We start from the raw sequence: 26377 nt of genomic DNA, 5'->3' as shown, positions 1-26377 counted from the left end.
GGAAGGTGAGTAGGGATGAAGCGTTAAGGGGTCCTCCCTGGAAAAGATGAGAGGGACAGTGTATGCAATTGAAGGAAGTATCAGGGAGGCTTCAGGAACCAGGCCACTTGTGGGAAGGAGGAAGCCAAGGATGAAAGGAGCCCTCCAAACTTGGCTGGCCTAGCCCACTCCGTGTAGATGGCCCACTCTGTTGCCCGTCACCCTCACCCTGTAGGCCTCTTTCCTCCTACTAGAATATAAGGTCCATAGATGAGGGCTCTTGTCTGCCTCGTCTCCATGAGATCATCGGGATCTGCAGCAGTGCCTGGCACATGGTAGAAGCTCAATAAATGTGTGTTGAATGAACGAGGGGTAGCCATAGGGATCATTAGAGCGCTGTCCCCAGTCAGAAACGGGACCCCAACAAGCCCGGGGCCCCAGTCTGTCGTAGGGAATGAATCAATGTCAGGAGCTCCAGCTCTAGGTCTGCAGCCCCCTGAAGAGCAGCGGCCACAGGTGGCCCGGGCCCATAAAATTTGCATATGATTTCCCTGAGGCTGTTATCCCAGCAGGAAGCCAGCTTCCTCTAATGCCCTTCCTTTTCTTTTCTCGAGGGGAAAATGAGGTCCAGCAAGGGCCAGGGAAGGGCTCACACAGAAAGCCAAGGCAGAAGTCTTTCTGCTCCACCCTGGGGCCCTATTACCTGGTTAAGGGTCCAGGCTCTGATGCCAGGCTGCTGGCCCCATCTCTTCCTGGTCTGGGTCCACGGGCAGGTGACTTCACCTCTGTGCCCCAGTTTTCCTCATCTACAGAATGGGGCTAATAGCAGTCTCACCTCCCTGGGTAGTTGTGAGGCATAAACGTGTGAATCCTGTCCGTACCAGTCTCAGAACTGAGCCTGTCACTGCGGAAGCTCTGTAAAAGTGAGTTGTTGTGCTGCTGTTGTTGTGATTGCCTAGGACACGCTGTGGCCCAGATGGATGTGCAGGCGGCACAAGGCGGCTATGAGGGCTGACGTCAGGCCCTCCACCCTCCCTCCTCCCTGGATCAAATTCAGGTGACTAAGCATGTCTGCGCAGGAGGCACTGGGGAGGCCCCAGGTTCCAGCCTCATGTCCGGGCAACAGCGCCTGGCACCTGAGGCTATGCATCTGAGGGCATGTGTCCACACGTGAGAGAATGTGCGGCCATATGTGAGAGAACTTGTACGGGCAGGGATGTGGGCTGGGGTCATGTGTATGTCTGGGGTGGGTGGAGAGGGAGTCCACACATAGAAGCACATCTGCAGGGAGATAGAACTCTACACAGGTGGATAAATGTGTTAATGTGCACTGGGTGCCTTTAGGTCCTCGTGTACGCGTGCTCCAGAATTGGGGTGGGGGGCGGTGGCTGCACAGGGACCATGGGAACCTGATCTTAGAAGGTCAAGTCTGAACTTCCCACACGGTCACCTGTCCACCAGGCTGGGCTGTGTGTCCTGGGCAGGCGCCACCCCTCTCTGAGGGGCCACCGAGAAGGTCTCTCAAGGCCCTCCCCAAGCTGAGGCCTCAGTAGTCACTTTATTGCAACTGACTGTGGAGGCAAATGGGGGCTATGTGGGCAAATAGAAGGACAGACATGGGCGCCTGGGTGTCTCAGTTGTTAAGTATCTGACTTGGGCTCAGGTCATGATCTCCCAGTTCGTGAGTTTGAGCCCCATGTCGGTCTCTGTGCTGACAGTGCAGAGCCTGCTTGGGATTCTCTCTCTCCCCCTCTCGCTCTCTGCCCCTCCCCCACTTCTGTGTGAGCACAAGCACACGCATGCTCGCTCGCTCTCTGTCTCTCTCTCAAAGTAAATAAACTTAAAACAAAACAAAACAAAAGGATAGACAGGCTAGGACCGAGGTCCAAGGCCCAGCAAGGACTCTATGGGCATGGAGAGTCCCCCAGGAACCAGCTTAGTCTGGTAGCCAAGAATGACTAGACTCAGGCCCTCTCTCACTGGGAAAAGCTACTGTAATCCTGTCCTCCCAGACTTGGGTCATGTTGCCTTGGAAAAGTCATTGAGACTCTTGGAGCCTCAGTTTCCTCCTATGTGAATCAGACAAGAGGCTGCCATCCTGCCAACTCCCAGGGCTATAGAAGTAGATGAGATTGTGGCTAGAGAAGCAATTTGTGCCTGAGTGATATGGAGCTAAGATGTATCTACATGTAGAAGCCGCTGAGAGAGAGCCTTGATGTACAACGTACAACCCCATATCTGCCCCCTGGCTCCAGGAGGGCCTGGCACATAAACCCCTCAGGGAATCCCCCCACCCCCACGCATCTGGCTACTTCCAACATGCAGACCCTGGTCCCAGATGACTACTTGGCCTGGCTTCCTCCTCAGGATGTTCCCCGTCCACCTGGGTCTCTCAGACGAGACCCAGAGTACCAGAGAGCAGGCAGATCCTGCTTTTGTCCAAATGTTCGAGCAGCCCCTCTTGGGATGACTTCAGGCACCACTCAGACCTCACTGTGAGTTCTGGAAGGCTGCTGAGAATCTCAGGGCTAGGTTGAGCAGCTACCATGCAGGCAGAGAAGACACAGCCCTGGCCATCCAAACACTGTCCAGAAAGGAAAGCTGCAAGGAGGTGGTCAGGCCACCCAGGCCAGACTCAGAAGGTGGCCCTGACATCGCCAGGCTGCCTCACAGGAGCTGTGTTTATGCTCCTGACAAGTGTCTGGATGGCCCTGGCAACGGGTGCCCTCTGCAGTTCCTGCCTCCGCCCGGGATGACTCAGTCCTCCTTGAGGGAGGCCCAGGCATCTAGTGCCAAGTCATGCTTGAGGATGCCTACCGTGAGGATGTCCCCTCCCATCATCCCCGGAGAGGCCCCAAGCACCGAGGTGGGCCCTGCACCCAATTTCGCACGGCAACCCTCAGCGCTTCCTCAGCACATCTTGGCTGATGGTCTCCAGGCATCACCTTCTATCTCTGCCCCTCCTCAGCTTCCACACCAGGTCTGCACCTCCAGCCCCACTCTTTCCAGCCGGCTGCCTCCTTCCTGCAATGTTCCTGGGCGTTTCAGACCCACAGAGTCCCCATTGCACTTGGCACTTCCCCCAAGTCTGCTCTTCCTCTGTGCCTGTCGCAGAGGTGGATGCCATCATCCTCCCAATTCTCCAGAAACCCGGGAGCCCTCCGTATCACCCATCTTCTCCCTTTTGCTCATCCTTGCTCCCTTAGCTCCACACTTATTCTCTCCTCTGGCTGCACCACACCACTCGCGGCTTCCCAAACTGCAGACTCTGTTCCGCTGCCAGGGCTTTGTACAAGTTGTGCCTTCTGCCAGGAACACACCTCCCTCTATTTTGCTGCTGGAGGATAGCTCAGATATCTCCTCCTCCGGGAGCCCTCCTTCGTCTCCCCACTGCTGGGTGAGGTTACTAAGTCGGACCCCCTACAAAATCAGGATTTAGATCTCTGCTTTTCTTTCCCACTGCTTCTGCCACACAGTCTCCCCACCTCCAGGCTCATACCCTGAACCCACCCCAAGCCCTCCTCCACATCAGTCGCTAGAGGGAAGATTTCTAACATGCAAATATGGTCACAGTTCTCCCACACCTGGCCTTCCAGGAACTTGGAATCTGGAGGACAGAAGAGGAGGAGACCTAGCCTCATACTGGGGGCTCATAGGCTAGGGAACAGCCAGAGACACAGACTTCTGGGATCCAAATCCAGAGTCACTCATTCATGCAACAAATATTCAATAAGTACCTGCTATATATGTGTCCAGGGACTGTGCTAGGTGTTGGGAGATAAAGCAGTGAACCATAAAGTCCATGCTTTCATGCAGTTTAATTTCTAGTTAGGGCAAGAAGCAACAAACAAGGAAGGCAATAATTAACAGATGATATGTCAAGTGGTATGTGCAATGGAGAAAAATACAGTCACGTAAGGGGGATCAAGAGTGAGGGGCTGGGGGGGGGGTACTATTTACAGTGTGGTCAGAAAGGCCTTTCTGCAGGATTTGAGTAGAATCTGAAGAAAGTGAGGGAGCAAGCAGTGTGCACATCTGGGAAGGGCATTTCTGGCAGAGAAACCGGCCACTGCAAAGGCTGTGAGGTGGGATGGTGTTCGCACTGTCTGAGGAACAGCAAGAAGGCTAATGTTGCTGGACTGGGATTCTGCACGTGAGAGGTACCCAGGCGAGCAGAGTTACACCCAGAGGAGAGGGCCCAGACATTTGCCGTGCCTGGTCCCAGGGATGGCTTCCTGGAGGAGGTGGCATGTAAGCTCTTTCATGACCACTGAGTAAAGATTTCAGAGGGGGAGTGGATGGAAGTTCTCACTATGCATGACAGAAAGCCATTTTCTGGCTGAGACTCAGGGCTTGGCCTTGGAGGGGTTCGTGGACAGAGACCAGGAGGCCTCAAAAACCGGAAGATGCTTTTGAGCAGGGGAATGACTCAGTTGGATGAGGTTTAAAATGATCCCCCTGCCTGCTGTGGGTACTGAGAGAGAGAGGCGAAGGAGGAGGCAGAGGTCCCCAGAGTCTGTGGGCCTAGGACACAGTCTGACACACAGTGGGTGTTCAATCTGCCGAATGAGGAGTGAGGGCCGTGTGGGGGCCAGTGCATCCTCAAGGACACAAGCTGCGTGCTCCTCCCAACTCCCCAGCCCATTTGGCAGATACACAGCCGCATATGCACCCACCAAGACATAGTCCTGTGACCTGGGACACAACCTTTTCTACACACCTCTGTACCCTCAAGGCACACACAGACGCCTCCCCAGATAGGCGCACGCCGACGTCCACGTCCATGTGATCGGCCCTCACACACCACTCCATCCAGTCATGCACTCCCCTCACACACACAGGCACACTCGTGTCCACGTGACACACACACCCACCTCCAAACACCACACACAGGTCCCTGCGCACGTGTGCACCCTTCCAGCCACCAGTTCTGTGCCTATCAGGCCCCTGAGGCCGCAGCGCCCGCTTTCGCCGCCCCCCTCCACCCCGCTCCATCCAGGGGAGGACTGCGCAGCTAAAGCCACCCGCCACATCTGTCCCATTCATCCACCCCCTCTCCGCCTCTCCCCAGCTCTTGCAGGAAGACTCGGCGGAGGGCCGTGTAGGAGGAGCACTCAGCGCAGATCCACACGTGGGTGCACAGATCTGGGCCCACTCCGCATAGATACGGCCTCCCACCCACAGCTGGGGCGGGGGTGGGTAGTGCGCCGGGTTATGAACGCAGTCCCGCAGACTAGAGCTGGGGAAGGGACGCAGACGGCGGGGCGCCCGCAGAGATGCGGTCCCGGCTGCCGGCGCCGAAGGAAGCAGGCTCCGGAAAGCACCCAGTAGATCCGGCCCCCCAAAAGGGGGAAGGATCCCCGCACCGATGCGGTCCCAGCTGCCCTCGTTAGACGCGGCCTCATAGACCGTCCCTCTTCCCTGCAGGCTCCGCCGAGCAGACGTTCAGGTGTTCGTCCCCTCCCTCTCCCTGCCCCTGGTCCCCTCCCCACCGACCCCTACCTCTACGCCCGGCGACAGTCTCCGCGGCCCGGCGGGCGACCAGGCTCGCTCCCGCGGCTCGCGCCCCGCCCCACCCGCCTCGCCAGGGCTGGGATCGCGGAGCTCAGACTGCCGGCGCCGCTCCTCCAGACAGCGCTCCCTCCCTCGCTCGCCGCCGCGCCCGGCCCTCGCTCATTGGTCCGGCTCCGCCGCCCGCGGCGCCGCCCAATCAGTGCCGGGGACTCCTGCCCGGCTCCTGGAGGGGAGGGGCCACGGCGGGTAAGGTCTCAAGAGGGGCCCCTCCCCCTGCGGCGGGGCTGGACCTCCTCACGCCCCCGTCGCCCCAATTAAGGCCGCCTGGGCTCCCCCCAAATCCCTCCAAGCCGCGGTCTGGGCCTCTTAGCCGGGCCTGCGAGGTCCGAGTGCTTACCTCCCCAAACCTTTTGTCTCCTCCCGTCTCGGCCTGGCTGGGGCATGGGCGCTTCGCGGGTGGGGAGTTGGGGGTGGAGATGCGCGGTGCTTACTAGGTGAGGGGCAAAGTGAGATCCGCGACTGAGGGATGCGGCAGAGGTTGGGCGCCAGGGAAAAAGGCCAAGAATGGGAGACTCAGGACTTGAGCCTTCTGCTGGGTGGGGGGTAGGGGAAACGCGAAGTGGTTTATCACAGAGTGTTGGGGTCATAGTTGGATTCATGTTTGGGGAAGGGCTCTATGAACAGGCGGCAGGAATGGCCTAGCTGGAGCAGACGGGATGGAAAGAACTCAACAGGACGTCCTGACCTTCACAGGGGCAATTCCTGGGGATTCCGCCCACCCCCATACCTCTCCTCGGGATTGCTCACCAATTCTTGGTTCAATCATGCAAAGTTCCCTTGTGAATCCTCTGGCACCTCCCCCCACCACCTGCCCAAAACAGAGCCCCATGTCACTCCCCCAAACCTGGCCTCTTGTGTCCCTGTCTCAGTCGGGAGCCAGAAAGCTGGGAGTCACCCTAGCCTACCCCTCCCGGCAACCAGTCCTGTTGACGCTGCCTCTTAAACATGGCTGGAAACCATCCACTTCTCACCGGCTCTCTGCCTCTATGTTAGCTCAGGCCACCATCTTGCTGCACCTGGATTGCCGCAGCAGCCTCTTCTTTGGCCTCCAGTCTCACTCCTCCGACTAGCCTTTCTCCATTCAGCTCCTGCTTAGGAATCTTCTGTGGCTCACCGGTATTCTGAGAATAGCTCTCAACAAGACCTCCATGACCTCAGTCCTAACCACCTGCCTGTCTAACTCCTTTCAGGGCTTGGTTCAATGTCCCTTCTGCCAGGAGCTCTTCCCTATGACCTCCTCACTGCCCAGCATGGCTTAGCAGCCCCTCCTAGGGACTGCCCTGTACTCAGCATTCGTTTACCTGCCTATTCCCCCTCTGGACAGGGTCTGTGTCTGATTCACCCAGCATACTGTCTGACACATCGTGAGCATGTAGGTGCTCAAAAGATGTTTGTCTAATGAATAATTAGATATGGCACTTGGGTTGGATATCTGAGAGTAGAGTTTAGGAAAGAGGGCTGGACCAGAAAGACACTTTTGGAAGTTGTCAGAAAAGACCCCTGATGGTAAGTAGAGCCATGGGAAAGGGTGAGATAACTCAGAGCAAATAAAGCAGACGCCAAGGACGGAGCAGTTGCTTTTAAGGGGGAAAGATTTCTGTACCAAGTAGGATCAGTTTTGACTTAGGTAACAGAAATCCCCATATAAGCCTCAGAGAAGATTGTCCAAGGCTAGTATGTCAGCTCTGTTCCACAAAGACGTTCCAGATGTGGCTCTTTCCACGCCCTTTCCACTCTAGCAACCCCTTGGTATGATCTCGTCCTCATGGTTCAGGATAATGGCTGGAGCTCCAGTTGTCACACATGCATCCCTTGCAGTGGATGAAGACAAGGATGAAGAAGAGGGCAAAGGATCTGCACCAGCTCTCTTTTAAGGAAAGGTCCCAAAAGGTGTCACATGATACTTCCACTTTTATCCCATTAGCTAAAACAGTCACATGGCCAGACCCAGGTGCAAGAGGAGTCTGGGAAATGCAGTTTCCATTCTAGGCAGCCACATACCCAAATAAGAACCAAGGGTAGCATCACTGTAGACTAGATATCCAGGGACAACTAGTTGACCCCACTATTGAAAGAGAGGCTAGATGGAGAGGCAGAGCACCACTGGTGTGCCAGGCTCTGTGCTAGGCGCCTTACATATCTTATCTTACCCCAACCTGAGCAGAGGCTATTATTATCCCTGCCTTGTAGAGGAGCTTGGAGAGTTAAGCAACTTGCCTAAGGACATACAGTGACCCTTGGCAAAGCTGCAATTGAAAACTGTCTTTTCTTTGTGTACTGGTCTGGCTGGAAATTCAGGAGAGGGTGGGTCCTAGGAGCTGTTGGAAGGAAATCTTTTAACAAAGGAGGGCTTGGTCAATAGTGTCAGAGGCTGACAGGCCAAGCAGGATACGGGCTGAAGTGTCTGCTTGGATTTGGCAGCAAGGACGCTGTTGGTAACTTTGCCAAGGGCATTTAGGAGAAGTGGGGGTGGCCGCTGGAGACCAGCTGCACAGGGTGGGATGCAGAAGGAAGTGTAGAAATGTGGGTCTTTCTGGAACAGTGGCAGTGAAGGGAGAGCACGCAGAGCTGCAGAAGAACAAGGGCCCGGAGGAGGCAGAAAGGAGGAGCAAATGCAGGTATTGGCAGAAAAGAGAGGCAGCCTCTACCGGGAGGCCTCTGGGCTAGATAGAAGGGTTAGATACAAAGGAGGAATCCTCTGCTCATTCAGGAGGGAAGAGGGCAGGAGTTGCAAAAGCAGGTAGGACTGGAGAAGGAATGGAGGGAAGAAGAAGGAATTCCCGTCTTGTAAAATCTGAGGGATGGTTCTTGGCTGGGGAAGAGGGTAGAAAGCCAAGGGCCTGAAGGACAGGGAAGGGGCTAGCCTGTGCCATCCAATATCATTTCTTACTGCCGCTAGCCACGTGTGGTGATTTAAAGTAATTAAAAGTGAATAAAATGAGAGGCTCCTGGGTCGCTCAGTCGGTTAAGTGTCCAAATCCTGATTTCGTCTCAGGTCATGACCTTATGGTTCGTGAGATCAAGCCCACATCTGGCTTGAGCTGACAGTGCAGAGCCTGCTTGGGATGTTCTCTCTCCCTCTCTCTCTGCGCCTCCCCCTGCTTGCATGCTCACACGCACACTCTCTCAAACTTAAAAAAATAGTGAATACAATTAAAAATTAAGTTCCTTGGTTGTACTAGCCACGTTTTAAGTATCCCGTGGCCACATGTGGTTAGCGAATACTATTTTGGGCTGCACAGATAATGTTTCCATCATTGCTATTGGACACCATGGGTCTAGATAGAGCACGGTGATGGGGGGTTCCCAGAGATGCTACCTGGCCATAAGTCTAGCATGCAGGTCTTGCCACAGCAGAGCCCCTGGAGAATCCCTCCACACTGCCTCCATTCAAGACCTTCCTCCTCTCTTTGGGATTCTCTCAGACCTCCCTCCTGGGACAGCCAGCCCCATTCTTATCCTTGCTGTCATGAGGCCACTTCTGAGGGTATCTGCTTGTCCGAGTGCCAGGCCTCTCAAGGCTGTGGGAGGGGCAATGGAGGACCAGGAAGAGCTCCAATGTTCGGGTACAGTGGCCCATGGACAGAGGTGAGCCGACCTCCAGTACTGGACTGGAGGACTGAAGATGTAAATATTGGCTCACCACTGTCTACCAAGAGATGCAAAGGACCTCAGAGATCTCTCAACTCGGCCCCCCACATTTCACAGATGGGGACACCTAGTTTCAGAGAGGGAAAAGTGGGGAAAAGTACAGAAGGCAGAGGTTTGTCCTCATTCCTTTTATTGTACTCCGCCCCTCACTTTCCCCAGACGTTGTGTTCAAACAGAACTGGGCAGGCCTTAGGCGCTAAGGCTGGGACAGAAGTAGGAAGCCCAGGATTTGGCCAGGTCTCCACCCCAACCCGAGGTAGCTGAGTAAGGATTCATGGCTAGAAGGGACGGTCTCAGCCTGACACACTTGGGGAGAAGCATATCCCCATGGAGGTGCTGTGGCATGGACCATGTGTCTGTACTCGAGGGCATAGGTACGTTTAGATGGTTGTGTTTGCAGGGCTCTAGCTGTTCAAAAACAGAGTGTGGGTGGGAAGGGGGTGTGCATGTGGATGAGTGTGTGTATGGGGGTGTGTACGTGAGACACCACGTGGCTTATAAACACACCGCTCACCTGCTCAGTACCTGCATCTGTGAGGCCATGCAGGCCCAGGCTGAATCTGATACCTAATCAGAGGCAGTTCTTGAACTTATATCCTGAAAATGGTCTGGAGTTTTCCATCCTTACAGATCTGTGGCCAGCCCTACAGATTCCGGTTGAGGAGGTCTGAGGTGGCCCCAGGTGCCTGCACTGTCTATAAGCTCCCTAGGAAAATCTGGGGCCAGTAAGAAATGGGGCTTACGCAGAGCTGTCCAATGGAACTTTCTGCAATATTCTATGTGGTTCAATATGGCAGCCGCTAGACACATGTGTCTATTTAGCAGTTGTGATGTGGCTAGTTTTAGGAACTGAATTTTGTATTTTATTCAATTTAAGTTAATATAAATTTAAATTGTCATCATGGCTAGTGTCTGCCATATGGGAAAGCATGGATCTAGAGACGTGAGGCAGTGGGGTAGCGTGAGGGCCCAGAGAGAGAAGCACACTTCTCTGACACAGGAGTGTGAGAGGAGCCTTGCCCAGCCCCAGCTGCTCTAGACCAGAAGTGGCTGAGGCTGGGTGAAGCTCCCTTGGAGGTTGTGGAGTTGGGGCCAGAGCCCAGAATTGCACAGGTCTCTCCCAGTGTCCACGCTGAGCCGCAGGCAACCTAGTGTCTGCCTGGTTAAGAGGTTGGAGAGCTCCTGAGGAGACCTCTGTGTCCTGGCTGGGACCCCACCAGGGCCCCCGCCTGAAGTGTCATGCTGTGTCCGGTTAAGAGTCAGGGGCCGAGGGTCAGGATGTCTTCATGTTGTCCTGCAGGCCCAGGGTGGAGCTGGTGGCCGCGGGGTCATGCTCCCCCTGTGTAAGCATTGAGGGGATAAAAAGTCAGCCCCAGGGAAGCAGCTGGCCCCCCAACACAGACACGTGGGCCTAAGACCTCAGATAGGCCCAACTCAGGGATTCTCTTACCGCCCCCGGCCCCATGTCCTCCGCATACTTGAACTTCTTCTGCTTGTAGTAGTGCCTCTTGGGCAGGATGTGGAGCAGCAGCAGGTCACAGAGAACCGTGGCCTGAGGGCAGCGAGACGGTGGATATAACATGGTGGCGAGGACCGAGCCCTCCACAGCCCACATCAGTCCCTACTGGCTGTGGGGGCGTGGCTCAGTCCTGCCCTATCCACACCTTAGGTTTTGAAAGGGCGGGGGGAGGGGTGATGATGCTCTGTTGTTCCCTCAGGGCATCAAGATCACCCCAGCCCACCTCTGTCCTGCCCCAGCTCTGGGCCTCAGTTTCTGCAGACATACTGTGGGTCTGAGGCAGTGGGATAGGCACAGTAGGGGTGAGAGACTTGGCTGCCACCGAGATGTGGAGGAGGGACTAACCCCTGGCACAGTGGCCCCGTGATTCTAACACTTACCACTCCAAAGATGCCAATCCCAGAGCCGATGGTCGTCATTGTGGGGATGATGTCAAACTTCCCAGCCTGGTGGCAGGGCCCAGGGAGAGAAGAATTAACAGTCAGAAGGAGCCAGGTAGAAGCGGCCTTTCTCAGAAACCCTAAGGCCAGACCTGGGGCAAGGGGCTCCCCATCTGCCCCCACCCCCGCCATCAGCTAGCCCCACAGACTGCTCCCCACAGTTCTAGCTCTACATGGGGACCCAGCTGCTGGTTAGAAGCACTGGGTTTTGACCTTGGCTCTGCCTCCCTGGATACAGGGAGGTAGTGGAGGAGGTGAGGTCACAGACTGGAAAGACCTGCCCTCAACAGGTATCCGGGTCCATCTGTTATTAGAAGTAAAAATACTGAATGAAGCCCAGTCAACTTCCCGTTGTCCATAACCGTGGACGCCCAACAAGCACTCACGGGAACTGAGATTGTGTCTCTGGCTGTCCCTCGCACCGGACACTCACCTTGCCATCCACGAGAATGTCAAAGCGAATCCCAAACACCTTGAAGAGGTGCCGGTGGTTGGTCCCGTTTTCCACGAAGTGCCTGGCAAACCTTGGGGAAAGGGTGAGGTTGCAGAAATGAGTGATGGAGAATAGTTTCAGGTCCAGTGTTCTCAGAGCTCAGCAGGAGCCCTCAGAGGTTTGTGAGGACAGTCCCATGCCCCCCAACATTCATTCCAGGAATGCTGTGTTCAACCTTCACCCTAACTCCTGAGGTCGGCAATTTCCCTGCCAGCCCTGGCCAGGCGGGCCCCAAAGGGCGGAGCTCAGGCTGCCAAGGTCCTGTTCCCTGCGGGCTCCCTGCTTGGCCAGTCCCAGGAGAATGGGAGCTGCCCGGCTTCCTCTGCTTCCTTCCTGGGCACACTCGCTTGGCCTCAAGGGGTTCTGGGACCCCAAGGAAGGGTGCACCGGTGGGGTCCTGCACCTGAAATTGGGTGCACCTGTTCAGGGGGACAGGCACCTGAAATTGAAGCCTGGAGACAGGTTTTTCTCCTCATACAGTCCGTGGAACTCGTAGATGGGCTTGCAGTGCTGTACCTGCCAGTCCAGGTCACAGTTCCAGTCAATGGTGATGCCTACCACGCCGCCCTGCAGGGACACGGGTGTTTAAGATCCAGGATTTTGGGATCAAGAAACTCCTGTCTTATGCCGATGCCAGCAATCTCTTGAGTGGGGCGGGGGGTGGGGGGAGCATTTTTTGTTTGTTCGGGAAGAGACTTTGAGAAGCTGCTTCAGGGTGAAGGTCCTGTCAGTTTCACTGGCCCCACCTCCCATCCATCCACTTCAACTTTCCGATGGTTTCTAGAACACACCAAGTTCTTTCTACCTCAGGGCCTTTGCACATAAAGTTCCCTTAGTTCCAAAAGGCTGGCTCTTTCTTATCTTGTGGTCACCTTCTCTGAGGGGTCTTCCCTAACCACACCTTCCAGTCTCAAATGTGTGCCTGTTATTCCCTCTGTGTTTTCTCCTGGAACATTTGCCACTTTGAAATCATATATTTATTTCGTGTGATTATTAGCCCATCTCCTCTAAGACTGTGTGCTCCATGAAGGTGGGGCTGGCTGTCTCATTTGTCACTGACTCCTGAGTTCCTAGTGAAAGTCACAGCATGGAAGGCAACCGTGTTGAATAGTGAGTCTGTCAAGACCTGGGCTAGGAAGAGAAAACTTGAACAAGTAAAGCTCCTCTGGGCAAGGCAAGAATCAGGGACACGCGGGGTTAGGCTGAGCAACAGGAGTGCTGGGAAGGGGTCAGAGTGAGAGGAGAGCTGGGCAACTAAGCAGGAGGCAGGTACGCAGGCATCTGTAGATGATGGGGAGGGGTAAGAAGTGCAGGTGACGAGGAGATTTTAGGGACAGGGAGGTCCCACATTCAGCTTTCGGGTGGCATGTGCTGCTACAGTGTAACCCCCTCCAGGGTTTGGCAAGCTGAGGCCAGAGGGCCGAGTCTGTCTGCGTATCGTCCGTGGCTGCTTTTGCCCTACAGCAGCTGACTTGAGTGATTGCAACACGGTCCATACAGCCTGTGACGCTGAAAATACTTACTCTCTGGCCCTTTAAAGAAAAAGTTTGCTGGCCCCTGTGCTAGACGTGTTGTGTGTGTGTGTGTGATATCACAGAAAAGAAGCTGATTTCCTGCCCTAAATGGGCACCTGCAGGAGAAGGATGATAATGATCACGTGGGAACATGTACGGGGCGGGGGGGGGGGGGGGTTGCCACATGCCAGGCAGCACTAAAGTGCTGTCCCATGCGTGAGCTCACTTGATCCTCAAGACAACCCCCTGAGCCTGGTACTGTTATTGTACCCACTGTGTAGGTGCAAAAGCTCAGTCACACTCAAGGTAAAAGACTAGTCTGAGGTCACATTGCTCGTTAGGGGCAGAGACAGGATTTGAACCTAGTCAGATAGGTCTGCGCTCCTTATAAGGTACTGCTTCTCTCGGAGCCCCAGGTGACTGTGCAAATTCCAGCTTCTGGAATTCCCAGGAATCCTGGGCAGGGTGCAGGATTTCTCAGGGCCATGGGTCATGGAATTCAAGCTGCTTTTATCTAATATTTGAAAAACAGTGTGACCTCAGCAAACATCCAGGTGATAAGATCTGCCCACATCCAATCATTCTGGGTGCCTCCTCCGTGTCAGCTCCATGCCAGTCTGGCTGAGGACTCAGGCCTGACCCTCAGGAGTGCCCAATATTAGGGAATAGATGCATATATATACTCAGCCCTCACCAGAGAGGCTGGAGGGGGGCATCACCTGGGACTTAAAAGCCTTCGTTGACCTGATGATCCCAGGACCCAGCCTTCCTCACTCGCCTGGCACCATACCTTTTCAGCCAGGGTGCTAAAATTCTGTCCTGACTCTTGTACCACATAGCCAAGCTTGAAGACGGGGCACAGTGGGTGCAAGGCCTTGTGATAGAGGCAGGTCCTCATGTAGGCCGCATCCACCTCTTCCACCAGGTTGCGCCTATAATGGGAGTGGAGAGCATCAGTGGCCGCAGAATGCCAGCTGGGAGGTTGCCCACCATGCCCCAAAGCTCTGGGGATCTGTCACAAATTCCACTAAACCCCGCCCTTGGAGACTAAAAGCAGCCCACCCGAGGGGCCCAGCTCAGGCTTCTGTCTCCAGAGTGAAATCAGCAAGAGTAGAAGGTGACAGAGACAGTCAAGACCAGCTGGAACAGCTTCGAGGGGCTCCTGCATTTCTGCCCCCTTTTCCCACAAACCTGTTGACCTTGAAGCGTGGAAAGCTGATGCTGTTCTTGATGAAGAGAGTGAAGTTCTCGGCTTCTTGGAGAAGGGCAGGGCTGGAGGAGACTGCACTCACTCACTGCCCCCTCCCCAGGTGTCCCCCGTGCGCCCACCAGAGTTTGTCATGGGTGTGGGGGTGTGATAACCTATGGGATCTTCCTGTGGCCTTGGCTTTGTGGGGGATGGATGTGCTGTAATGACCAGGGGCCAGGGGGATCATTGGCTTGGGCCATACAGATGGGGTAAGGGTGGGGTTGGAAGAAGGCAGGACAGATCGTTTCCAGAACTGGATCCGGATGCCCCTCTGTCTGGGTTAGGGAACCTGCTTCTAGCTCCCTGGATGGATAAGGCATTACCGTGGGACGTTGTCGTCCACCTCCACGGGACACCAGCCAAAGATCTCACATGTCTGCACAGTGTCGTTGAAGGCCACACACTTGCCTGTGCGGATACCTGGAGCAAGGGAGGAACCCGTGGGTGCTCATCCCAAGCTGGGGATACAGAGGAGGCCCCTCATCCACAAGAGCCCCCAGTGATGGGACACCCGAGAGCAGAAACCTGAGGACAGAAATGTGTCTGGGTCTGGGACAGGGTAGGCCAAGGCTAGGATGGCAGCAAGGGAGAGAGCAGGAAGGATCTGCTGGTGGAGGAAGCTTGGAGCTTCAGGGCTGTGCAGGGGGACAGGAGGAGGCTGAGCTTACCTTGGGCCTTCCTTTCTGCCTTCCCTGGGGTGCAGCCAGTGTCATTTGTGCATATGCCCCCTTCCGGGTGCTAAGGGAAGGGAGAGTTGCTGGTCCTAGGCCCCTTGGGTAGGGTTCTAAGAAACTCTCCTCTCACCCCCAGGGCCCTAGGGAAGTCGTGGGGCAATCTTGGAGCACCTTGGGGTGAACTTTGCTTACAGCTTCCTCCTCCCCCCAGACCCCTCCCAGGACCCTTCTGGGCTCATGTCCAGCTGCCCTATTACCAGTGTCAGCTGGCAGGGAACAGGGACGTTAGGGTTTGGGGATTGGGTGGGCACTGAGGCTCAGCATCTTGCTTGACACACAGCTGGGAGGGAAATCTCGGATTGTTACTTCGTGTGAGTCTATGCCTAAAATTTCACCACTGCAGTCTCCTTGGGAATCCTATCTTCAACCCCCAGGGGGACCTTCTCTTCCATGTTATTTTTCCCTGGGTCCAGGAAGTGGGGAGAGGGGATGGGTAGCAGTCCTCACCTCTGCACAGTAGCCTTGAGCCTGCCGGGGGGTTGCAATGAAATTCGTCATGATCACAAAGGAGCTGTCCCCCTGGAAGTGAGGGGCAGGGGAGGGGAGACCAGGGCTCTGAGTTGGGAGAACAGCACCCCCCAGAACCCAAGCACTGCCCCAACAAGCCCCCAGAATCCACATGATACCCAGCAGTCTCCATAACCGATGATGGCAGAGTGGGATGATATAACAACCTGTTTTTGCTGGTTAGGGAAGCTGAGGCCCAGAGGGAGCTAGGAGCTGAACTGGTCCCATCTGTTATTGGACAGAGTCCAATCCTGCTCTGAGCCAGGCCCTGTGGGTGGAAGGTGTATCCCTGAGCCAGCTCACCTGGGCTGGGAAGACGTAGTCAGCTACATCCCAGACTTGGGGGCCCAGGCCTGGGAGCTGTGTCACGGCCAGACCCTTGAGTTTCACAGACACGCTGCTGATGAGGCCACTTGAGGTCTGGTAGCCTTTCTCGTAGACAAACACCCACCTGTGGAGTATTTTGGGGGTTAAAACGACCAGAGCTGGGCAGAACCGTTCAAAGATGGCATGAGGTTACATGGGCTGCTGCCCTTGCTGGCACCTGCTAGACATGTCAAATCCTTTGCCCTCCTGTCTCCAGAAGCATCTCTGAGCCACTCTTTGCTCCTAAAGCTAACATCTTGGGCTGGGGGCAGGAGAGCCTCACCTGCCTCCCTAAGCTGGCCTGTACCTGAGGTTCCACCCTGCTTTTCCCCGGGAAAATACTAATTCCCAGGGAGAAGAACCGCTGAAGGACTCTCTCAGATCCTTTTCCAAGAAGCAGGATTTTCTGGAGCCTGGAGGCCAAGCTTCTGAGACCATAATCCTTATGCCAGAGTTCTCCTTCCTTCCTAAGATTCTCCCACTGAGACCTAGCAGAGCATGATGGCTGAGAACCTGGTATTTGGTGCCCAAGAGCCTGCATTGGAACCCCAGCTACACTACCCATGGCTGTGTGATTTGGGATAAACTCTTCAATCCCTCTATGCCTCAGTTTCCTCATCTGTAAAATGGGAATAATAATAATAGTACCAATAGTACTTGTTGTGACTTAATGCACATAGATCACTTAGAGTGGGGACTGGCAGGTGCAGTAAGTGCTGTAGAGACATTAGCTATGATTATCTCAGCCATGCTGGGAGCCCCTGGCAAGGGGGACTGGAAGAGAAACAGAGGGGGGCAAGTGGCCCTCTGAAGAGCTTGTGTTATCTGGCTCCATTTGAGGCCTTTGTGGGAGTGACTCAGGCTGGAGGCCTCCCAGCTGTCTTGGGACATTCTGGCCTTCCCTTCCAGCATGAAGAACCCCTGTTGCTTTAGGTTCTTCACTTTCTATCTGGGAGGTTCAGTGAAATTTACCTCCGTCCTAACCTTGGGGGCTGGAGGGTGGGGCACACGACCAAGGCTTGCCAATCAATGTCCCATCGCCCTAGCAACAGTGATGGGTCTAAAGATGGACACACAACCTGGGGAGTTTCAGCAATGAGGCCAGGGTTTTTCTGGGAATTACTGGGAAAGAGACATCCTTTCTGCAGGATAGCAAAACAATGTAGCTATAAGACCAAAACTAAGGTTAGGCATTTTGCTACCTCACAGAGAGAGTAAACCTGAGAATGAAGCCAACTTAGAGGGAAGTCAGGCCAGGAGATGGAGAGGGCAGCCTCCTGATAATGGTTGAGCTCCTGGATCTAGCCATGCCTGAGGCATGTTAAAAAAATTTACTTCTGGACTTTTCTGTTACATTAGCTAAGAAATTCCCTTTCTTTATTTAAGCCAATTTGGGTTTGGTTTCTGTTACTTAACAACCGAGGATCCTGGGTATGCCCCATTTCCTTCAGGAGAGACTGCATGGAGATTCAGGGTAACTCTGTGTGTGTGTGTTTGTCCATGTGTGGTGCCCGTCAGAGTGTGTAGCTATGTATCTCCAGGGGAAATCTGTAAGCACACCTGTGGCTGTGTCTGACTGTAGGCAGGTATGTTTATATCCCCTTCATCCCTCACCCTACCCTCAGCCCACCTGTCCAAGCAGAGCTCAAAGCCTCTCTCCTGCGTCCCAGAGCTCAGGCCTGATAGCAATTCTCTGGGCATCTTAGTCCCAGAGTCAGTGTTAGCTTTTTGGGGGCTGTCTTCCTGCCCCAGGGCCCAGAAGTCATCACACCCGTCCGTCCCCCGTCCCATAGTCCATTCTTCATCTTCTCTAAGTCCCTCCCCCAGCCTGGCTCTGGAGGTGCCCCCAAGCCTAAGCATGGTCACTGCTGCCCCCTGCAGGTCCCAGATGGAAACAGGTGAGGCATGACAAAGGCCTCGAGTCCTCAGTGCTTCCAGCCTCATCAGGGAGAGTTGGGGACATCACCTACTGCCACCCTCCTTAACCTCTTTCCTCCAGGGACGATTCTGGATTCATGCCCAAGCTCAGAGGAGCTGTTGGGGGTGATGGGGAGCTGCTCCATGTCCTGATCCCCTATAAGAGGGTCACAGGCCTCCCTCTCTGCCGCCCCCATCCAACATCTCAATAGAATTTCTCTCTGGGTCCAATACCAACTCCTTACAGTATAGATGGGGAAACGGAGGTCTGAGGGAGTGTCCTTCCCGAGTCAGGGGCAGACCCCAGGCTTGAGGTCCCGGCCCAGGTCTCTGCCCCTCTCCACTGAACAGCCCAGCATCAGCATGTCTGCTAGGAGGCAGGACAGTGGAGCCACACCACGGCTGTGTGCAGGGGCTGATACAGTCACTCTCGGCTATGCCCGCCCCCGTGGATTGTCAATCATGGGGGTAAAATGGTAAAGTCAATCTGACATCAATGACCTCGGTTCTGATAATAATGGATTAACCGTGGCATCAGCCCCCCGCCCCCATGCTTACCTTGACCTGGCCTAGCTGTCACCATCAAGGGGGTCCGATGCCAAAGACATGAACATCTTCTGAAGTCCCTCCTTTTCCAGACATTATCTTTCTCATTCTTTCCACCTCATCCTCAGCAATATCCTGTCCCGAGTCTTTTCTCAGACAGCCCCTCATGGAAGACGGCACATAGTGGACTGGCCAAGAGGGACTGGCCAAGTGCCCCCCCCACCCCCAGGGAATAGAAGCCAAGATTAGGGTATCGGCACTGCTGCTTGGCAGCTGTGTGACTTTAGCCTCACCAGGCTAAGGACAAAACCTCTCTGAGTCCTGGCTTTCTCAGTAAAACAGAGTTGGTGGCACCTACCTCAAAAATGCTGTTCATTCAACAAATATGAGCAAGGCCCTACCATGCACTCAACTGTGGGCTGGGCCCCAGGAAGAAAACAAGTCTAGGTGACTAGGGGATGTTCCCATGAGTTCTCCTTAAGGAAATCACCATGCAGTAGGCATGTAATAAATAATTCTCTTATTTTCACTGTCTCGAGTCAGTGATTTCTCTCTAAATGTCCACCTGCCCCCATGGCCCTGGCTGCCATCCTCAGCCCAGACAGAACCTCGTGCGAGCTGTCACAGATACATTGTGTTCCCAGATTTTTATCCCTACTTATGCACCTCTCCTGAGAGATCTAATTCCACACATTCATTTAGTGATTCAACAAATACTTATTTGTTATTTACTTACTGTTCTAGGCACTAAAAATACAGAAGTGAACAAAACAAACCAAAATTCTGCACTCAAGGAACTTACATACATGTCTACATGGCCCACTGCTTTGTGACACACATTCCTTCCCTGTTTCTTGGTCCCTCACCCCAGATATCACACAGGAACCTCAAACTCAAACTCAACCCTTTTCAAAACAGGCTGGCAGTTCCTCAAAAAGTTAAACATGGAATTACCATTGACTCAGCAATTCCACCCCTAGGTATGTGCCCAACAGAACTGAAAATATGTCTGTATGAACACTTGTATACAAGTGTTCACAGCAACATTATTCATAAGAGGCAAAAGCGGAAACAACCCACATGACCATACACTGATGAATGAACAAACCAAATGTGGTATGTCCATACAGTGGAATATTATTCAGCCAGAAAAAGGAATGAACTACTGATACATGTTACAACCAACATGGATGAACCTAATAAATATTGTGTTAAGTGAAAGAAGCCAGACGGGAAAGGCCACATATTATATGATTTTATTTATATGAAATGTCCAGAGTAGGCAAAATAGGCTGTAGAGAGAGAAAGAATGGAGGGTGATTGCTAAGAAGTGTAGGCTTTCTTTTTTGGACTCGTGAATATTTTGTGGACCTAGATAGTGGTGGTTGTACAACTGTGTGAATATACTAAAACCACGGAGTTGTATATTTTTAATGTTTAATGTTTAATGTTTAATGTTATGGCATTTGACTTCTATCTCCAAACAAAAATTCAGTGGGACCAACCTGAATGCCTCATGTCCCCACAGAACTTGCCCCTCTGGTGCCTTCATCTTGGAGGACGGCACCATACCTACTGTATCCCCCTCAAAGCCCAGGCATCATCCTCACACCCTCGTTCTCCATTATCCCCACATTCTTTGGGGCAGATGCCAAGGGAACTTGGCCATGGGATGGGAGGGTAGGTTGTGGCTGGTGGGACACAAGGTGTACCCATGGACTGTAGGCAGCAGTTGACTAGCCCAGGCACATGCTGTGGGGCACAGAAGCCTTGGGGAGGGCTAAGACCAGACTCCAGGCATGAGAAGGACTGAATTCACAGCTGGGACCCATGCTGAGTGTTCAGAGGTTAATCAACCTGCAGTCTGCAGGTAAGTCAGGCTGACAATTTGTGTTTTTAAACAGTTTTAATGAGTCACCAACTTCTAAACACCAAGAGGTTCCTTTTGCCCATAAATTCCAATCTCCTCCTGCTCTTGAGAAGTCAAAAACTCTGGCTGATCTGGGCCCATGTCCCCCTGCAGCGATGATGTGCAGAAACTAAGCAGTGGGTGCTCCCTCCACACATACCTCCCTGGTGTGGGGCCCACTAGGGTGACCACTTCTGTCTTTCTGGTCACTGCTGCTGCCTGGGCATGGTGTAATCCTGTCCTCTTATCACTGCTGCCTCTTCACAGCTGCCCACTTCTGGCCTCCACCCCCTCCCCAACACCTGCCTGCCCTGGACCTTCCCCTGATAGACATCCTTCTATGGCTCCCCACTACCCTCTATGGCTCCCCATGTTCCTCAGCCTGGCGTTCAGAGGCCTGGATCAGTGGCTGTTCTCACCATCCACTTCCTTTCCCTTCAGTTCTCTCATTATCCACAGCCTAATCCTAGTGACTCTTTTGCTGTTCCTTTCCTGCCCCAGGACCTTGGACCATACCTTGCTTTCCAGCATGAGTGCCTGGACCATGTAGTCACACAACCAGATTCTACTAATCAGAGTATCTCATTTCCTTGACCATAACAATTGGTTTTGTGGTAGGCCCTTGACCTAACCCCTGCCAGTAAGAGTTGGATCTGGGACTTTTGCTGGAACTCTGGAAAATGATACAGTCTTATGCCCCAAGGATGGCTAAGCTGGTGGGACATCAGCCTGGGGTTGCTGGGGGACATTTTGCCACCATGAGGACAGAGAGACTGCCTAAGAATGAAGCCCAGAGGATGGCAGAGTGGGGAAGGGGAGAAGATCCTGGCTTCTTTGGAGAACCTAAGTGGGACCAACCTGAACTCCCCACCATTTTCCTGTGGAACTTTCTCTTCCTGTGCTCTCATCATGGAGGATCCAGCCAGGCCCAAATCCTGCTTTGATTTTTTTTTCCAGTTATATAAACCACTCAATAGCCCCACTCTTCACTAGGAACCAAAGAAGTCCTGGCCAACTCATTCTTCACTCCTCATTTTTCCTTTGCCTACCCTGTACCCCACCTTTTTCTCATGGAGCCCAACACAGAAATAGGCACAGAGAAGATGCTGTAGAAATGTCCCTGAATCCATTTTTCCCAGCAATAATTTGTATCTATCCTAATCCCTGATTGGTGTGTTCCAGGATTCATATGAAAATCTTAGAAGCATGTGAAATTCTCAAGCACTCTGTGTGGAGGTGCACAGGGGGTTAGGAAAGCCAAAAACAGGCTTTCCTGGACTATAGCCCCTAGGCTTTTTTGCTCAAGGTGGTTCTGCCACTGTGTTGCCTCTTTCAGGAAGCCTTCCCACACTCCTCTTACCAAGCAGCATTCACAAATCCCACTGGGACTCTCCTGTGAGCTGCAGCCAGACCTCTCTCTTCTCCAAACCAGAGCCCTCCAGGCAAGGACATATCCCAGTACGCTCCTTGTATGGATGGGCCTGATAGGTCATGGATGACAGCCCACAGCCTATATGCTGAGTTCCAGAGAGTGCATCACCACCCAGGAGATAGTTCTAACTGCAAATTAACCGTTTAAAAATATTTTAATGTTTATTTATTTACTTTGTGTGTGTGTGTGTGTGTGAGAGAGAGAGAGAGAGAGAGAGAGAGAGAGAGAGAGAGAGAACACAGCAGGGGAGGGGCAGAGAGACAGGGAGAGAGAGAATCCCAAGCAGGCTCCACACTCAGTGCAGAGACCAACCCGGGGCTTGACCTCAGACTGCAAGATCATGACCTAAGTCAAAATCAAGCGTTGGATGCTTAACCAACTAAGTCACCCAGGCGCCCCACAAATTAACCATTTTAATTTGAGCCAAAAAGAGTAACAGCTTAGCTCAGCCCACCGGGGCCTCAGGCCCACTTGCTCGCTCCACTTGCCATGGATTTCCCAGAAGAGTGTGACTGATAGAGAACACAGCCTCAGTTTCCCTCCTCAGAGTCTGTTCGGGTTCTCAGCATCTCAGCCTCTCTGCCTCCATCTCAGTAATTCTCCATCTCTAAGTCTCAGGACCTGTCTCTTCATCGGAATGGTTGTGCTCCAATGTCTGTCCCTCTGTCCAGTTCTGTCTCTCTGTCCGTCCACCCCCCATCTTGTTTGTGCCCTTGTCTCTGGAATGCAGGAGTCTGGCTCTTCTCCCATGCTCCCTTTTGTACCCTGCAGCAACCACAGGACCAGACAGACAGCGGCCTTGGGAGGGGGGGGGCGGGTAAGTAAAGAAAGGCCATTCCTCCTCAGGAATGCGCCTGTGTACAATATCTTTAGAGGGGATCTCCCCGCCCTTGTTTTGTGGAACAGCTGGGAACTTGAAACCTGAGATAGTAAGACCAAGTCCAGGCTGGTTTCCATCTCCAGCTGAGTGGTTAGCAAAGCAGTGGGCAGTGGCCAGATGAGGGTGCCAGAGACAGCAGGAGTCGGACGTCTGGGCTTGTGGGTGGGGTTGTGGGGGGGTGGGTATTGTAGGACACCCTGCCTTCCTCTCTCTGCTATACGCCTGGGCAAGTCTGTACCCCTCTCTGAGCATGTTTCCTTTCCAGGATCTCAAGGCCAACTTTGGAAACTTGCAGCTGGATTCAGAGCTGGTTCAGCCTCTTTCTAGTTGTGAGATCCACACTAAATCACTCATTGTCTCTGAGCATCACCAACACTGAGGAGGCCACATCCATTTGGAAACTGAGTAGACTGTCCTTGGGAGGGAGGAAAGGAAGGAGGGAAATAGGCAGGTCCCTGTTACTGGAAGTATGTGTTCAGGACTGAATGGTGGCTTGGGGCATATGGTGCAGCTAGGGGTGGGGTGGTGGGAGGGGAGGACTGTCCCTTTCCCTCTGACAGGCTGTGACCAACACACAAGAGGGCCCTGGCGCTGGTCCCAGTGCTGACCTGAAAGCAGAAATAGGGAGCCATGGGGGTCACAGTGAGGACAACCGTCTCCCATCTCTTTGGGTGAAGGATGGGCTGGGCCTGGGTGGGCAACCTCTCTTTTCCCTGGAGGATCAGGAGTGCAGCTAAGGATGAACTTTTAGCCCTGTCCTGTGCCTGGTTCTCAGAGCCCGTGTGAGGTGGGAAAGGAGAAGGCAGCATTAAGTCTTGGGGGCAGGAGGTCTCAGTTCTAGCTGGGACCCACTGCTCCTTTCTGGAAGAGCTCACATGACACTGCAGATGTCAAACTGGTCTGTGAGCAGCAGGGAGGCAGAGGCTGAAGGTATCAGAGGCCTAGGTCCTGGCTCTGACTCCACCTGACCAGCTCTGAGACCTTGGGGGCCAGATGGGGGTAGAGGGAAGGCTGTTTTGGATAACAGAGGCCCTGGAGGGACCAGAGAGATATGGTCACGGTTTGGCCTCCTGGTCAGCCTGCCCTGAGCTCCAGTCAGCAGTCCTGGTTTGGTCCCACAGCAAAAATGGGGATATGGAGAGCAGAGGGGCAGGGCCCTCAGAATCACAGAGCAAAATGATTCTGCCGGGCATCCCTCAACCCCTCAGCAGGAGCTGAAACCCTTTCAGTGGCCCTGGGGCCTTCAAGAACCCTTTGTAGCATCACTGTGAGTGGACATGATGATCTCCCCACCTCCACACACATGCAGGGATGAACACGTAAGGTACCTAGCCACTTCAGCCACAGGACATGCATCATGTGGATACCCAACCCCAGGGACACACCCAGTAGGCACATGCCCAGACACATGAGAACACGTGCATCCACACAGAGCTCTAGGTACAACACAGATACATACACCACACACACACACACACACACACACACACGTGCTCACACAAGCACACACATGGGTAAGCCCCTGCCAGGCCTGTCTTGGCTTCTGGGACAGCAAAGCTGATCTTAAGAAGATGGCCTTTGCACGGTTCCCAGGACAGCCAGACTGCAGGGGACTCCCACCTTACTTCTGCCTCAGCAGGACAGGTCTCAAGATGCCCATAAAGGAGCAGTCATCCCTGCAACCTGAACTGACCTCCAACCTCTGCCTGACATGCCACTGTTTAGGTGCCAGGTGTTCTGAATTTGGAAGTTTCTTTGCTCTGGGGGTCTCAAATATTGCAGGATGCCTCTAATTTAGGCGGGGCAGGTGGAAGCAGGGCCTTTCCCTCTTTGGCCTATAAAATGGGGTGCGGCCTCCATCTCTTAGTAGTGGCCAGCTTGGCTGGGTGGTCAGAAGTAAGACTTGGATGTGGTTTGCTGGGGCCCTGGCCTCCAGCGCCACTCACCACTTGAGAGACTAACAGTGAGTCAGTTCCTTAGAACCCAACGGCTTTGCTTCTTGTTCACCATATGACCCAGAGCAAGGCTTCCCTCCTCTACCTTAGTGTCCCCATCTTGACAGTGAGTTATCAGGCTTCCATTCTTTCTGAATAGCACTACAGTTTGTCATGGAGGATGACAACCGATGGAGAGAAAGAGGGGCTCGTTGGGATCCTGGGGGGCATCCCCGAGCCTGGAGAAAAGGCCCAGGTTGGGAGCTGGTGCAAGAGGGTGGCAGTTAGGGGGCCCAGACTCACCCGATGACGTAGACCAGAACCACGAACTGGATCAGGCGGAAGACGACGCCCACCTTCTTGTTGCGCACGAGCACCATTCGGGGAGTGTCATACTCAAAGAAGAAAGCAGACAGCTCATCCTGGAGCCGCTGTGCCATGGTGGACCAGGCTAGGGGCTGAGAACTGAGCGCCTTGCACAGCCTTTGCTCTTGAGGTGAGACCAGCGTCAACGCCCACGTCTACAATGGAGCTTCTAGGGGTTTCCTGGTCCCTTAGGAAGGGTAGGGCAAGGCAGCTTGGGGCCAGAGGTCAGGAGTCAGGGGTTAGTTGGAGGCATTTGGATTGAGAAGGAGAATCCTTGGGTGGTCAGAGCAGCTCTTGGCCCCTGGCAGGCAATGGACTGTGGGCCAGCCCTGTCTGTGGACAAATAAATTCCCAAAGATGGATGGGGGCGGGGCTAGTGGGGCCACCCAGGCCCAGCCCCACTGCCCCTCCTGGCTCCGCCTCAGCCCTGCTGAGCCTCCGGAAACAGAAGCTGTTGGCAGGAAAACCACAGGCCACTCGTCACAAGGCAAAGATAAAGCTGTCAACCCCCAACGAACCTGGCAGAACAGAACAGAACAGGGCCAAGGGCTTGGGTGGAGTGGCCTCAGGCTGAAGCCCTCCCCTAACCGGGGATCCATCCCCATATCCAAACATCCTTCTCACTCTACCTGTGCCCCCAGGTGGGGAGCTCAGTCCCTGGGAGGTTTGCGGCCAGGAGAGCAGAAGAGGACGTAGGACATTTCTGGTCCAGCTACCTGATACTTCCAGAGCCTGTGACAGGACCCCCACCTCTGTCCTTGTAGACCACCTTCCATCCACCTGTCCGAGTCCAAGCCTGGCCTGTGCCCAATCAACCTTAGCATTGGGCTGGCATCTCTATAGCTTACCTCTCCTCTCCCATCACCTGCCCTGTCCTGTCCTAGCCAGGCCTCCACCTCCCTGAAACAAGCAGAGGGAGGCAAGTGCCTAGAAGAGTCAAGGGCCACATCAGTTACACATTGCCATTGGGCTCCCTCAGATGCATCCGGGTAAGCCTAACAGCAGACGGCCTTGGTTAATATCCTTGGCTTTGCCACTAGCTGCCTGTGAGGGCTTGGGTTATTTGCCTCACCTGTCTGAGCTTGTGTCCTTATCTGTGAAATGGGGATGATAATGGATTTCTTTCATAGGTAGAGGCCCTAGCCAGGTGAGTCCCAATAATGCTGAGGACAAAAAAAAAAACAAAAACAAAAACCAGAGGCCACTATTGATCTTGGGGTAGAGCCCCTCTGTATCCCTGTCTTCAACCCCAGCTCAGGGCAGGAATGCAAGGCCCCGGGGACTGGGATGGGGCAGAGGCCTCATGTTCGCTTTTGGAGCCCTAGAGCCAGAGGCCTCCTCCAACCCCATGCCTTGTTTTGCAGATG

General features: G+C 53.9%; 2 protein-coding genes across 6 annotated transcripts in view; both read right to left on the bottom strand.

Annotated features, from left to right (window-relative positions):
• CAMKK1 (calcium/calmodulin dependent protein kinase kinase 1) overlaps window positions 1-5638 on the bottom strand; it is a 28313-nt gene extending 22675 nt beyond the window's left edge. For 2 of the 3 annotated variants that reach the window (XM_011289051.4, XM_006939941.4), the window contains exon 1: window positions 5482-5638. The gene's annotated coding sequence lies outside the window, so the exon portion shown is untranslated. The remainder of the gene's footprint in view (window positions 1-5481) is intronic. The other variant, XM_006939942.4, reaches the window with a different exon arrangement.
• Window positions 5639-9317: 3679 nt separating this feature from the next.
• P2RX1 (purinergic receptor P2X 1) lies at window positions 9318-25360 on the bottom strand. 3 transcript variants are annotated; one of them, XM_003996380.5, is made up of 12 exons: window positions 24948-25355; window positions 15964-16111; window positions 15601-15672; window positions 15088-15157; window positions 14743-14839; window positions 14362-14442; window positions 13961-14102; window positions 12096-12223; window positions 11597-11687; window positions 11104-11169; window positions 10655-10756; window positions 9318-10543 (listed from the first exon to the last, which is right to left on the bottom strand). In XM_003996380.5, exons 1-12 carry the CDS (start codon window positions 25082-25084, stop codon window positions 10478-10480), a joined length of 1200 nt encoding a protein of 399 aa, XP_003996429.1. In that variant the 5' UTR covers window positions 25085-25355; the 3' UTR covers window positions 9318-10477. The 3 variants fall into 3 exon arrangements, 2 of the variants coding, with proteins under 2 accessions (XP_003996429.1, XP_044900176.1); XR_006589349.1 differs by lacking the exon at window positions 9318-10543 and adding an exon at window positions 11377-11467 and having other exon boundaries at window positions 10708-10756; window positions 24948-25360; XM_045044241.1 differs by lacking the exon at window positions 14362-14442 and having other exon boundaries at window positions 24948-25359.
• Window positions 25361-26377: the final 1017 nt, after the last annotated feature.

Source organism: Felis catus, chromosome E1 (genome assembly GCF_018350175.1).
Source record: "Felis catus isolate Fca126 chromosome E1, F.catus_Fca126_mat1.0, whole genome shotgun sequence".
Lineage (NCBI taxonomy): Eukaryota > Metazoa > Chordata > Mammalia > Carnivora > Felidae > Felis > Felis catus.
The sequence above is the reverse complement of the archived record's forward strand: the minus strand, read 5'-3'. Positions and strand labels throughout refer to the sequence as shown.